General features: G+C 44.4%; 1 protein-coding gene across 3 annotated transcripts in view; it reads right to left on the minus strand.

Moving 5' to 3' along the window:
• Positions 1 to 15293, minus strand: part of LOC129695120 (interferon-induced protein with tetratricopeptide repeats 5-like) — a 40206-nt gene that overhangs the window by 10832 nt on the left and 14081 nt on the right. Inside the window, exon 2 of one of the 3 annotated variants that reach the window (XM_055631867.1) lies at positions 6795 to 12337. The exons of 1 other annotated variant lie outside the window; for it this stretch is intronic. In XM_055631867.1, the coding sequence (XP_055487842.1) occupies positions 10876 to 12337 (1462 nt within the window). In that variant the 3' untranslated portion in view covers positions 6795 to 10875. Of the gene's footprint in view, positions 1 to 6794; positions 12338 to 15293 lie in introns of those variants that run through there. One more of the 3 variants, XM_055631868.1, reaches the window with a different exon arrangement.

Below are 15293 nucleotides of genomic sequence, written 5' to 3' on the forward strand. Positions count from 1 at the left end.
GGATGCTATGAGAATACAGGGTGACTTGGACAGGTTGGGTGAGTGGGCAGATGCATGGCAGATGCAGTATAATGTGGATAAATGTGAGGTTATCCACTTTGGTAGCAAAAACAGGAAGGCAGATTATTATCTAAATGGTGTCAAGTTGGGAAAAAGGGGAAGTACACCGGGATCTGGGGGTCTTTGGTCATCAGTCAATGAAAGTAAGAATGCAGCTACAGCAGGCAGTGAAGAAAGCGAATCGCATATTGGCCTTTACAACAAGAGGAGTTGAGTATTAGAGCAAAGTGGTCCATCTGCAGTTATATAGGACCTGAGTGAGACCACACCTGGAGTATTGTGTGCAGTTTTGGACCCCCAATTTGAGCAAGGACATTCTTGCTATTGAGGGAGTGCAGCGTAGGTTTACAAGGTTAATTCCCGGGATGGCGGGGCTGTCATATGCTGAGGGAATGGAGTGGCTGGGCTTGTATACTCTGGAATTTAGAAGGATGAAAAGGGATCGTGTTGAAACATTTAAGATTATTAAGGGTTTGGACAAGCAGAGGCAAACATGTTCCCGATGTTGGGGGAGTCCAGAACCAGGGGACAGTTTTAGAATAAGGGGTAAGGCATTTCGAACAGATGATGAAACACTTTTTCACGCAGAAAGTTGTGAGTTTGTGAAATTCTCTGCCTCAGAAGGCAGTGGAGGCCGATTCACTGGATGCATTCAAAAGAGAATTAGATTGAGCTCTTAGGGCTAGCGGAATCAAGGGATATGGGGTGAAGGCAGGAATGGGGGTACAGATTGTGGATGATCAGCCATGATCACATTGAAAGGCTGTGCTGGCTCAAAGGGCCGAATGGCCCACCTATTGTCTATGTATCTAAGGTTCTGCGTGGGAGGCTGCTCTGGAGGGGTAGATACCATGGGATTCAAGGAGAGATAGCTGAATGAATAGAAAATTGGCTTCATGGAAGAAAGCAGAGCATGTTGGTGGAGGTTGCATTTCAGACTGGAAGCCTGTGACTAGTGGTGTGTGTCAGGGTTCGGTGCTTGCTCTGATTTATCCAGGTCTTTCCTTGTTTGGTGTTGGATCCATTGCTGTTTGTCATCTATATCAATGATTTAGATGAGAATGTACAAGGCATGGTCCCACTCAGCCGGGTGTAGTGGGTGCAAACCAGCCTCATGGGGCTTCTACTCTGTGAAGTTTGGACCTTCCAGTGGCTGACAAATAGGTTATTCAACCGTGGACAGTCTTGTCCAATTAGGAGTGGATCCAGGAGTCTTTAACCACCCCTACAGAGAGTGACTAGCTGTGGTGCTTCATGGCAACAGATACACAGGCAGCTGGAACTTGGAGTACATCACCATGCCACATGTCAGTGGTAGTCACAGATAACGTTTGGCCTGTGTGTAACTGTTCTAGCCGCACCAGAGTAATGTAACTGTCCGAGTCTAATAAAGCTAATGTATTTTGGCCATTAGAGGGTGTACACTCAGGGTGGCTATCCTTTCATCTGACCCCCCCTTGGAAGGCGCAAACTGCCAGCCATAGTTTGGACTGGCTCAAGAGGTGTCCTGGGTCTCCAAACATAGGCTCATCCTCGAGTTCTGGTCATTAGGGGGCACTCCTGCCTGCTAGCTGAGCCAGTCAGCGCTCTCTCCCTCCAGTGTAGAGCAGGGCTTTTGCTCATGCAGGGACCCCAAGCTAGGGCTCGGAGAGCTTGGGCTCATTCAACACTGACAATAATCTCCCCATAAGGTTGACCTTAGATAATGATCCATTACCACACAATCCACAGATCAGTCCCTGCATTGTGTGAGGAGCCAATGCACTCTTGCCCACAATCTCCAGTAATGTGGTGTCAGTCATGACACTGGATCAAGAATGGACACACACACACACACAGGCAAACTCATCCAATGGGCTTTATTTCAGGAGACAAAGCAAGATGATATCTAGAACCAATCCTGTGACTTAATCCCCTCTGAGCTGCGTGATTTATAAGGGGAATGTCGGTAGGACTGGGTTAATTGGACCAATGACCCTTAATTGGGCATGGATGTGGCTCTTCTCAGACTGAAGAAGGGTCTTGACCCGAAACGTCACCTATTCCTTTGCTCCCTGTCTACCTGCCATAACATTGAAGACTGTTTTGAATTGGAATAGGTCTGATTGTACTTAATTGGGCAAAGCAAATTACAATGTCATTAGGCAGCAGCTAGTGAAGGTAGTTGTTATTGGGTAAATCCACAGCTGACATGTTGGAGGCAGCTGATCAAAGTGCAGGGTCAGCATGTTCCAGTAAGGAGGAGGGATAAGGACGGCAAGGTAATGGAACCATGGATGACCAAGGAGATTGTAAACTTGGTCAGGAAGAAAAAGGAAGCGTACGTCAGGTTTAAGCAGGTGGCATCAGACCTTCAGTAAGTGTCTACTTTTAAGTTTCTGGAAACCCGAAAATAAAACTTAAATGTATACAACTTTGAATGTTGTTTCATTCACATAGATGAACATCTCTACTGTGGGAAAAATATCTTTGCCGCAATCTTTTAGAGAATGTACCTTATTTTTTCCTCTTTTACCAGGATGTCCATTGCATTCAGTCCTATCTGTCATATTTTTATGATGAACACACTGCAAAATATAACTGATTTAAGAATATAAAATCAATTTTTTGTCGCAGTCTTTCAAATTATAGAGTATCTTCCTCAAATAAAACACCAAAATAATACTTTTTCAGTCTAACGCATTGATTTTAAACCTTCGTGACAGTTTACTGCTGGAAAAAAGTGATTTTCAGCAAGGATGGTAACCTTCACATAACTTTTCACCAACTTCCTCTAAAACAATGTTAACTTCAGATGGTAGACAAAAATGCTGGAGAAACTAAGCGAGTGAGGCAGCATCTATGGAGCAAAGGAAATAGCCAACTTTACGGGCCGAAACCCTTCAGATTAATAGGCAGAGGCATACTGTTCATTTATCAATGACAATTGATATAATGGTTATTATTGTATTGTTTTACACATAATGAGCATTAAAAACTCGTGTGACGGATATGACTCAGCATGGTGGAGATGATCAAGTTTGGGAGGGTCATGTGATGGAGATGACTAAAATTATCTTTAGGGCTAGGGCTGGGGCTGGGGATAGGACTGGGTCCATTATCTTTAGGGCTGGGCTGGGGCTGCGGCTTGGGTTGCGGTTGGGGCTGGGGATAGGGCTGTGATTGGGGTTTAGGGCTGGGCTGAGGCTGGGGTTAGGGCTGGGGCTGGGGCTGGGGCTGGGGCTGAGGCTGAGGTGGGGTTAGGGCTGGGGTGGGGGGTGGGGCTGGGGCTGGGGGCTGGGCTGGGGTTAGGGCTGGGGTTGGGGTGGGGCTGGGGTTAGGGCTGGGTGGGTTGGGGCTGGGCTGGGGCTGGGGTTAGGCTGGGGGGGCTGGGGCTGGGGTTAGGGCTTGAGGCTGGGGTTGGGGGGGCCTGAGGCTGGGGTTAGGGGGGCTGGGGATAGGGCTGTGTTGGGGCTGGGGCTGAGTTAGGGCTGGGTTGGGGCTGGGGCTGTTGGGGTTAGGGCTGGGCTGAGGCTGGGGGGCTGGGGCTGCGGCTTGGGTTGCGGGGTGGGGCTGGGGATAGGGCTGGGGTTGGGGTTGGGCTGAGGCTGGGGGGTGGGGTTGAGGGCTGGGGTTGGGGTTAGGGCTGGGGGCTGGGGCTGGGGGCTGAGGGAGATTGGGGTTAGGGCTGGGGTGGGGCTGGGGCTGAGGTTAGGGCTGGGCTGAGGTTGGGGTTGGGGGGTTAGGGCTGGGGTTTAGTTTGGTGTTCGGGTTGGGTTGGGGTTAGGGCTGGGGCTGGGGTTAGGGCTGGGTTGGGGCTGGGGCTGAGGCTGAGGTTGGGGTTAGGGCTGGGGTTGGGGGTTAGGGCTGGGTTGGGGCTGGGGGGGGTTAGGGTTAGGGCTGGGCTGAGGTTTAGGGGTTAGGGCTGGGGTTGGGGTTAGGGCTGGGGGGGGGTTAGGGCTGGGACTGGGGTTAGGGCTGGGCTGAGGTTGGGGGTAGGGCTGGGGTTGGGGTTAGGGCTGGGGTTAGTTTGGTGTTAGGGTTGGGTTGGGGCTGGGGGTGGGGTTCTGGCTGGGGCTGGGGCTGGGGCTGGGATTGGGGCTTGTGCTGGTGATGGGGCTGGGGCTACTTACCACCGATCTCCAGCTCCAGCTCCTTCTCCAGCTGGACACAAAGCCGTTGCATCTTCCCGTGACCCGATGTCCCTCTCCACGCCCGGCCCTCTTCAGCCCTTGTCCCACCCCCCCCCCACCGTTGAACAAGGGCTGAAGAGGGCCGGGCGTGGAGAGGGACATTGGGTCACGGGAAGATGCGATGGCTGCGATGGCTTTGTGTCCGGATGGAGACCGTGGGTTACGTTGCGGAGATTGACATGATGGGAATGGTGGCCCAAGCCTTTAGTCCAAGATGGCCTCGCCGGAAGGCCATGCCTGGCCATATCATTTCCCGAATGGCATATGGCACGATTTGTTCTCCAGATAATTTTCTAAGAGTTGAGCACCGTTCGGAGATGACGCCGAGTAAAGGTATGTACCTGCTATGCAACAGAAAACTGAGTTTTCACACGCTTCTCGTCCCGCGAATCAGGAGAAATTCACAAGGTAGGGGACTTTTGAATTTGCAGTCTTTGTGGTCGGAAGTTCATGTCTATTCTATTTATAGCCATACGGGACGGCTCAACAAATGTGCGTGATGGTAAATGTCTCCAATCAACGGGACAAGAATTTTTTGCAAAAATGTTAAGATTTATAATTTTATCAAAAATAGAAGAATTTATTTAAGGGGGATAAATATTTGAATTATTAATACCTACCGTTTAAAAGTATTTTTATTTTAGATAGATCCCCCATTAAATAAATATGCCGAAAAAAATGCTGGAGAAACTCAGTGAAAACTCCAAAACTCTTCGGCCAGAAACGTTGCCTATTTCCTTCGCACCATAGATGCTGCCGCACCCACTGAGTTTCTCCAGCATTTTTGTCTACCTTCGATTTTCCACCATCTGCAGTTCCTTCTTGAACAAATAAATGGGATAGAATTACAAATTTTCCTTAAATACAGCGTCAAAGTTGCGGGACACCTAAGTAGACACTTACTGAAGAAGCACCCATATGATATTATAATCAGGCATATTATGAGGACTATAAAGTGAGTAAGAAAAATCTCATGTGTGTGTTTAGAAGGGCCAAATGGTCCCATGAAATGTAATTGTCAGTCAGATTAAGGAAAATCCCAAAGCTTTTCATGACTATGTTAAAAACAAGAGGGTGACCAGTGAGAAGTAGGATGATGAAGAATAAAGATGTTATCAATGCCTGGAGTTGGAGGATATAGGTGAGGTGCTAAATTACTTCACATCTGTATACACCGTGGAGATGAACTTGGTGGACAGTGAGATCAGGGTGGACAATACAAATATGCTGGGGAGATTTGCGATTGAGAAGAAGGAGGTGCTGAGGGTCTTGAAGAGCATTAAGGTGAATGTCCCCGCACCTGATGGGATCTATCCCAGGTTATTGGGGGAGGCAGGAGAGGATCTTTGTTTCATCTCCAGCCACAGGTAAGAACCTGGAGCACTGGGGAGCGGCCAATGTTGTTCCTTTGTTTGAGAAGGAAAGTAGAGAGCATCCAGCAAATTATAGACTGGTGATCCTTACGTCAGTGGTTGGGAAACCTTTGGAGAGAAATCTTTGATACTCCTATTTGGAAGAGATCGGCTAATTGGGGTTGCCCGCATAGCCTTGTACGCAGCAGTTTGTGTCTTACTATCTTGATTGAGGTGTTTGTGGTGATGAAGGATATTGATGAAGGTAGGGTGGTGGTTATTGTACACATGGATTTTAGTAAGGTTTTTAATTATATCCATCAGGTTGTGCTAATCCAGATGATTAAAATGCACGGGATTCACGGTGATCCGGTCGTATTATATATTTATTTATTTTTATTTATCATTAGCAAATATACAAAAATAGAACCAACGGCATATAAAATTATACAGTTATTATACAGCTTCAATTTTCACTTTTTAGCTTTGAGTTGGAGGAAAAGAAAGGAGAAAAAGCAAGAAAGAGAAAAAGTGAAATGTGCAAAGAAGGAACCCCTAGACTAAAAAAAGTAGTGTAGCCAAAGAGTGAATAAAAGAAAGAAAGAAGAGAGGAATAGAAAAAACATTAAAATAAATAGACAAAAAGAAAAAGAGAGAAAAAAGTAGTGTTGCTCCATACTATCCTTGTAATAAATCAATGAATGGTGTCCATGTCTTGGAAAAATGATCTGTTTTTTCTGCCAAGACAAGTCAAATATTTTCAAGATGTAGTGTCTCAGACATGTTTATAATCCACATCTTAAGAGTAGGGACTGATGTACGTTTCCAAAATTTAAATATTATTTTCTTCGCCGTTATCAGGCCATAATTAACTAAACGTCTTTGAAATAGTGATAGCTCAGAACAGGCTTCTGAAGTACCTAGAGTGATCAGTTCCGTGTCGGGATCCAATTTTATTGTGTTTTTGAAAACATTTCAAAAAATCCTCTGCAGAAATTATGTAACTTTATATAAGAGGCAAAGGAATGGGTTAAAGTTGCTTCCTGAAGAAGACATTTATCACAAATAGGGGATACATTTGGAAAAATCGTATTCAGTTTAGACTTTGAATAATAGTTTATGTAGTATTTTAAATTGAATTAACGAATGCCTAATGTTAAGCGAACAGTTGTGTATATATAGGTTTTCCTCCCATCTGTCTTTTTTTTAGGCCAAGCTCATCTTCCCAGACTCTTCTAATTACTTCTGACGATGGGATTTCTCTATTTATAAGGGTGTAATACAGATATGATATTAACTTGTTTGAATCCGAGTTTTTATTCATACATTCGTCTAGTGTGTCTGGCAGCATAGATTGATAGTCTTGGATATGTGATTTCAGATAGTCTCGTATTTGAAGGTATCTAAAATATTGACTGCCTTTCAGATGATATTTCGACTGTAATTCTTGAAATGAGAGAAGAGTTCCCATCTCATAAAGATCTCCGAGTTTTTTCATTCCTAATCTTTCCCAAAGTGTGAACGTTTTGTCTAAAATAGACGGCTTGAATGAAGGGTTGTTGGCAATTGGTGAGAGAAGAGATCAATTTCTCAGTTTAAGGGTTGACTTCACTTGTCTCCAGATTCGTAGGGTACTGTGGATAATCGGATTTTTCTCATATAGTGTTTTCTTTAAATTTATTGGAGAGAGAAGAATCACGCCTCTATTAAACGGCAAACAATCCGGTCTCTCCATTATTAACCATTCTACCTTTTGGCATGTGTTGTTCATCCAATAGATTACGTTTTTAATATTCGTAGCCAAATAATAGTATAAAAAATTGGGGAGAGCCAGCCCACCAATTTCTTTGGGTTTGCATAGATATCGTTTATGGATTCTATGTGTTTTATAGTCCCAAATAAAGTTTGTGATCAGAGAATCAAGGTTTTAAAAAAAAGTTTTAGGAAGATAAATCAGTATTGATTGAAATAATTACAAGATTTGTGGAAGGAAGATCATCTTTATGGCGTTTATTCTGCCTATGAGAGACATCGGAAACGTTTTCCAAAATTGAGTATTGGCATTTAGTTTGGTGATTAAGGGAGGAAAGTTTGCTTGAAATAGAGAAGTGTATTTTCTAGTTACGTGAACGCCAAGATATTTAAATTTTTCCGTAGCAATTCTAAAAGGGAATTTTAAGAGGCGAGTCGGCTCTTGAGGTTTTATTGACATAATTTCATTAAATTAAATTTATTCTATATCGTGAAAAGGAACCGAATTCCTCTATAAACCTTCGTATATTTGGAATGCTAACTTGAGAGTTGGTGATATAAAGTAATATATAATCTGCATTTAATGATATTTTATTATTGGAATATTTAGTGTTATAGCCGTCAATATTCGTTCATCTCCTCCCTCTGCCCCCTACCTCCCTAACTATTGATTTCCTTACACCTCCTCAACCAGTTTTCTAACATATTCCCTCTCACTCTGACCTGGTAATTGCTGGAAATTCTCCCCCCCCCCCCCAAATCGGGTGGATAATAACTATATTTTAAATATAAACCAATACATTGACCATTACCTAGAATTATTAAATATCATAACTATTAGGTATTAGATAAAAATAAATGGGTTAGTATTAGGTTTTAGATTAAAATAGACGTAGTATGTTTGTTAGTATTTTATGTGATAATAATGGCTTTAATTATATATTTTGTTAGTGTATTATATCATAACCATACGTTTAAATTGTTTTCAATGCTGAATATTTCAAAGTTCTTGAACGCTTTCCTCGTAAACACAGGGACCTTGAACAGTCATCCACACTTACATTCCAATCTATCTCTGATAAGTATGTCTAGACTTAACCGCCTATGATCCTGTCGGCCATCTTATTTGCAGGTATTTAGATATATTTTTATATTTCAAAAAAACAGATGATGTCAGTCTACACCTTATAAACACATATAAAAGGTGTAAGTTAAACACACGCTTTAACACAGATTCAGTGAAAGTTCAGTTGGACATCCCCTACTAATCATACAGATTATTTCTTATCTACCTATCCCTTTACGTCCTTTTTTAACTCTTGCGCATATTTAAATGCATCTTCTGGGTCGATAAAGAAACGCTCCAATCCTCCGTATGTGACCCTTAATTTGGCAGGATACATCATTCCATATTTTAAGTCTGGGATGTCTTTGAGAATAACACGTGTCTTGGTGAAAAGTGTTCGCTTCTTGACAACTTCTGCTGGATAGTCTCTGAAGATTCTTATATTTTCTCCTTCAAACGTCAGGATTGCAGTGCTTGTCACTTTCTTCATGATATCTTCTAGAACTGATAGGTCATGTAGTTTAAGAATAATTTGTCTTGGTGGGGCATCAGCTCCTGATCGGGCTCTCTGGACTCGATGTGCCTGATCAATTTTAGGTCTCTCAGGCAGATTAAATACCTTTTGGAGTAAGTTGGCAGTGAAGACCTGAGAATCGTTTCCAGTTTCCTTCCCTTCCTTCACTCCAACAATTCTTAAGTTTTGACATCTGGACCGGGCTTCAAGATCCAGACATTTGTCGGTCATTCTGGTCCGTTGCCCAGAAACATGGTCTAGATCTATCTTCAGTCTTTGCATTGTGTCAGAGATGTCCGTAGTGGTAACTTCGAGTTCTCCGATAGCGTTGTTTTGTTTTTTTGAAGTGTGGAGAATGGGCTCCAACTTTTTGCTAATATCTTCTTCGACCCATTTAATTTCTCCTTTCAAAACAGTGTTTACCTCTTCGATGTGAACTTGTAGAATGTCAATTTTTCCACAAATTTCTTTATTCCTACCATCAAGCTTTGTTTCTAGATTTCAAGCTTTTCAGTCAGAATTTCTCCAAAGTCTTTTGCCATAGCCCGTCTTAAAGTTTCTTCCTGTTCTTGTGTTTTCTTTTCCATGGCAGAAATAAGTCCTTCTTCCTCAGATTCTCCAGAAGATTTTCCAGAAGTTTCTTTGTCTTGAAGAGCCTGCAGTCAGGTTCTTTGTCTGGTCTGGGGTTGAGAAGGCAGAAACCGTTTACTCATTTCAAATACCGGCATCCAGTCGGGTATGTGTTATGCGTCGTTTTCTGACGTCGGGCATCTGCCGGTAGGTGTTTTTCATTCGGTCCGTTTTTCTTTTCAGGTATTTTAACGGGTTTGAACGTGTTTTTCGCAGCGGAGCTAAAAAGGAGCACCTCTTACTTATCCATGGCGCCACCGGAAGTGATTTGGTTGTATGAATGCAGAACTGGCTTATTCGTAGAAGACAGAGGGTTGTGGTGAAAGGAAGATTTTCGGGCTAGAGATCTGTGAGCGGTACAGTTCCGCAGGGACCTCTGCTGTTTGTGTGTAAGGGTTTCGATACGAAACGCCACCTATTCCTTTCCTCCAGAGATGCTGCCTGAACCGCAGAGTTACTCCAGCATTTTGTGTCTACATATACATACACAGACATACACACACATGCATACACACACATATACCGACAACACCAACATTGGAGGAGTTGCAGACAGAGCAAAGGGCCATCAGAAGAGCGGGTATAGATCAATTCCTGAAACGGGCGGAGAAATGGCAGGTGGAATTGAATCCGATCAAGTGTGAGGTGCTGAACTTTGGGAGGATTGTAAGAGGAGTATACAGATAATAGCAAACCCCTTACAGCATTGATGTGTAGAGGGATCTTGGGAGTCCAAGTCTATAGCTTACTGAAAGTGGCAGCTTAAGTCGAGATGGTGGTGAAGACTCCTTATGAGGTATAAGGAGTTTTTCTGAGTTGGTTCCATTTAACTTAACTCCCCCAAACCCTCCTTTGTTTCTAGTTATATCTGTTTCATCAATGAAGTATGAGGATTGCCAAAGATTATTACAAAGTATTCATTGAAAATCACATTTTCATGAGTAAGAGCCACATTGATGACAGTGCTGGCAGAATACATGAACTGAAACTGAATCCGCATTGTCCTTGGACAATATAAGGAATGTATCTTTGAAGAATCAATATGCTTGGTTTGGGTTTGTTTAGTTCAGAGACCATGCATGGAAACAGGCCCTTTGACCCACACGGACCATCGATCACTGTAAACAAATTCTATATTAATCCAGTTTTGCATCCTACCCAATAGAGACAATTTACAGAAGCCAATTACCTACAAACCTGCCAATCTTTGGAATGTGGGAGGAAATTGGAACAACCGGAGAAAATCTATGTAATCACAGGGAAACGTGCAAACTCCACAGATAGGGTGCTATAAGGCAGCAGCTCTACCGCATCTCCATTGTACTGCCCCTAATGTTCCTCAATGGAAAGGCGTAATTCACATAGAGCACTCAGATATTCTTCATTATTGTGATCGATCTCCAAGGCCTTCACAAAGTATTCAATAGCTTTCGGCTTGTCTCCATCCATCTGATGCAGTAACCCTTTGACACCAAGGGCCGTGCTGTCACGTTGATCCTTGCACAATTTCCCATCTGCCCACTTCTCCAATTTTTCATAGCACTTTTTCCGTTCTTTTGAGTCATACTCAACCTTCAGTCCTTTCTTGAATAGGCTCATCGAATTGGATTCAGATCTTCTCTGGTATTGTTCAAAACACCCAGCCTTGAAACATATTACCTGTAAGTTTTCTGGACGAATGTCTTCTAATTTCAGCAGTTCACTGTAAATCTCCTTTGCATTGGAATACTCTCCATTTCTTACACAAATGTCTGCGAAATCCAGTTGTGATTTAATTGCTGACCTTGGACGGTGTTTAAATGCCATTCCAAAATGATACTTGCATTGACTGAACAACTGTGTTTTTTGTTGAAATTCAGGATTGCGAGGGTTTTTGCTACGACGATTGTCGATCAGTTCAAGTAATTTAGTTCTGTAACACATTGCAATTTGGTCATGCAAAAAGGCAGAATGTGGAGTTATTTCTAATGCTTTCTTCAGCAGCTGGACAGATTTCTCTAAAACTCCTTCTTTTCTGTAAAATTTGGCTGCATAACGAAGCACATAAGGAAAATCAGGGGTTTTCTGCAACGCTTGTTCAATTAATTTATTTGCATCCTCTTTTTGCTTGCACTCTCTTAGTTTCAGAGCCAGCAGCACCATGGCCATTGAATCATCTGGATCTAGCTCCAGTACACGCCGCAGATACTTCACTGACTGATTCCGTTCATGATTTTCTTGGGTTCCAGAAAATGCTTCCAGACGAAACAGAGCAGTTGCTTTGCCCATGATCCACTCTGTATTGTTAGGATCTTTCTCCAGAGCTTCCTCAAAACATTTATTTGCCTCCTCATAGTATTGAGATGCCGATCTCAACAATGACCACCCCTTCTCCCCATACACTTCAGGTATCATTGCTGTATAGAGAGGACCATCAGTGAGCGGTTTACAGATCATCTCCAGCTTGTCGAGGTAGGACTGGGCCTTGGCCAGTTGTCCCATGTGGTAATGCACCCAGGCATAGTTTCCATAGGTGATGATGCTGTTTCTTTCAAATGCATCTTTGTGGTTCTCCCTCAGAATCTTTTCAGCTTCCTTTAAGTTTTGAATAGCTTCCTCACTGTTGCCTTGCAGGCAGTTTACAAAAGCGAGTTGGTTGTAGGATGCAGCTTGATATTCGACAGCAATATTGATAGAATCTTGTAATCTGTACACCATATCATCCAGGTCAATGGTCTCCTTCTGTGGGCTCCACGTGAAGTGACACTGAAGCTGATCGAGCTTCTCTTTCAGCAAAGTCCTTGGTGTGCTGCTGTAAGAGAATAAAACTCATCAAAGTCCATCTCACAGCAGCTGAGGCAGGTCTGTCTTTTCATGCAGTTTCTATTGCTAAGGCTTCAAAAAAACATTACATATTTAGGTCGTAACAGCTGATCAGATGGGCGTTATCATTTCGGATGAGTAACACAGTGTCAAGAACAAGTGAGTTTGGTATTCGAAAAAACGCAAGGAATCATAGGATCTGTCAATGGTTATTTGAGGGGAAAAAATCGAACGGGGGTGCCAGGTAGCGGGAGAAACATAAAAACATAGAAAATAGGTGCAGGAGGAGGCCATTCGGCCCTTCGAGCCAGCACCGCCATTCATTGTGATCATGGCTGATCGTCCACAATCAATAACCCGTGCATGCCTTCTCCCCATATCCCTTGATTCCACTAGCTCCTAGAGCTCTATCTAACTCTGTCTTAAATCAATCCAGTGATTTGGACTCCACTGCCCTTTGTGGCAGGGAATTCCACAAACTCACAAATCTCTGGGTGAAAAAGTTTTTTCTCAGCTCAGTCTTAAATGGCCTCCCCTTTACTCTAAGTGTGGTCCCTGATTCTGGACTCGCCCAACATTGGGAACATTTTTCCTGCATCTAGCTTGTCCAGTCCTTTTATGATTTTATATGATTCTATAAGATCCCCTTTCACCCTTCTAAAGTCCAGTGAATACAAGCCTAGTCTTTTCAATCTTTCCTCATATGACAGTCCCGCCATCCCAGGGATCAATCTATGCTGCACTGCTTCATTCACAAGGATGTCCTTCCTCAAATTAGGAAACCAAAATTGTACACAATATTACAGATGCGATCTTACCAGAGCCCTATACAACTGCAGAAGAACCTCTTTAGTCCAATACTGACATCCTCTTGTTAAGAAGGCCAACATTCCATTAGCTTTCTTCACTGCCTGCTGTACCTGCACGCCAACTTTCAGTGACTGGTGTACAAGGACACCCAGGTCTCTCTGTACCTCCCCCTTACTTAACCTAACCCTTACTTAACCTAACCCCATTGAGATAATAATCTGCCTCCCTGTTTTTGCGGACAAAGTAGATAACCTCACATTTATCTATATTATACTGCAACTGCCACGCATCTGCCCACTCACTCAACCTGTCCAGGTCACCCTGCAACCTCCTAACGTCCTCTTCACAGTTCACACTGCCACTCAGCTTTGTGTCATCCGCAAACTTGCTAGTGTTGCTCCTAATTCCCTCTTCCAAATCATTAATATATATGGTAAACAGTTGCGGCCCCAACACCGAGCCTTGCGGCACTCCACTCTCCACTGCCTGCCATTCTGAGAGCGGGGTGTAAAAGCGAGAAAGACAGGGCAGATGCGAGTGGGAGATAGGGGGAAGAGACTGGACAGGCGGAGAGATGGTGAGAAGAGAGAATGGGGTGAAAGACATGCGTGTTTGTGTTTTGCTCACAGATGTGTTTAGTTTAACATTCCGCGGGGAGTGCCGGAGTTTGCACGTTGGTTGCAGAAGTGGGCAACGTCCCCCAGTCCCTCCCTCCAGTCCAGGGAGGGGGGTGGGGGGGAAGGATTGTCCTAGCGCTGGGAAGTTTTGTGGAGACGGGGAGTCCGGGATCTGCAGTGAAGCTGCAAGTTCCTCTCTCCCCATCTCTCTTCCCATCTCTCTACCCGTCTCTCCCCTTTCAGAATGGCAGGCAGTGACTAGTGGGGTGCAGCAAGGCTAAGTGCTGGGACCACAGCTATTTACAATATACATCAATGAATGAATTAGATGAAGGGATTCAAATTAACATTAGTAAATTTGCAGATGACAAAAAGCTGGGCGGCAGTGTGAACTATGAGGAGGATGCTTTGAGGATGCAGGGTGACGTGGACAGGTTGGGGGAGTGGCGGATGCATGGCAGATGCCGTTTAATGTGGTTACATGTGAGATTATCCACTTTGGTAGCAAAAACAGGAAGGCAGATTATTATCTAAATGGTGTCAAGTTGGGAAAAGGGGAAGTACAACGGGTTCTGGGGTCCTTGTTCATTAGTCAATGAAAGTAAGCAGGTACACAAAAATGCTGGAGAAACTCAGCGGGTGCAGCAGCATCTATGGAGCGAAGGAAATATGCTACGTTTCTGGCCGAAACCCTTCTCCAGACTGAAGGGGGGTGAGGGAGGGGGCTCCGCCTGTCCAGTCTCTTCCCCCTATCTCCCACTAGCATCTGCCCAGTCTTTCTCGCTGCTACACCCGGCTCTCAGAATGGCAGGCAGTGGCGAGTGGAGTGCCGCATGGCTCGGTGTTGGAGCCGCAACTGTTTACCATATATATTAATGATTCGGAAGAGGGGAAAAGAAAGGAAAAAGGAGGAGGAGCCCGAGGGCTGAGGGAGCGATAGGAAGGGGAGGAGACAGCTAACAAAATTGGGAGAATTCAATGTTCATGCCCCCAGGATGTAGACTCCCCAAGCGGAATATGAGGTGCTGTTCCTCCAATTTCCGGTGTTGCTCGCTCTGGCCATGGAGGAGACCCAGGACAGAGAGGTCGGACACGGAGTGGGAGGGGGAGTTGAAGTGCTGAGCCACTGGGAGGTCAGGTTGGTTATTGCGGACCGAGCGGAGCTGTTCGGCGAAACGATCGCCAGGCCTCCGCTTGGTCTCACCGATGTAAATCAGCTGACATCTAGAGCAGCGGATGTAATAGATGAGGTTGGAGGAGATGCAGTTTCTGGTCGAGGAAGAACCGGAGGGCTTTGAGACCATCCTGATGGGGGGCTTTCTGGTCGAGGATGAACATAGAAACATAGAAATTAGGTGCAGGAGTAGGCCATTCGGCCCTTCGAGCCTGCACCGCCATTCAATATGATCATGGCTGATCATCCAACTCAGTATCCCGTACCTGCCTTCTCTCCATACCCCCTGATCCCCTTAGCCACAAGGGCCACATCTAACTCCCTCTTAAATATAGCCAATGAAC

The sequence above is a fragment of the Leucoraja erinacea genome, unplaced genomic scaffold, assembly GCF_028641065.1.
Source record: "Leucoraja erinacea ecotype New England unplaced genomic scaffold, Leri_hhj_1 Leri_947S, whole genome shotgun sequence".
Classification (NCBI taxonomy): Eukaryota; Metazoa; Chordata; class Chondrichthyes; order Rajiformes; family Rajidae; genus Leucoraja; species Leucoraja erinaceus.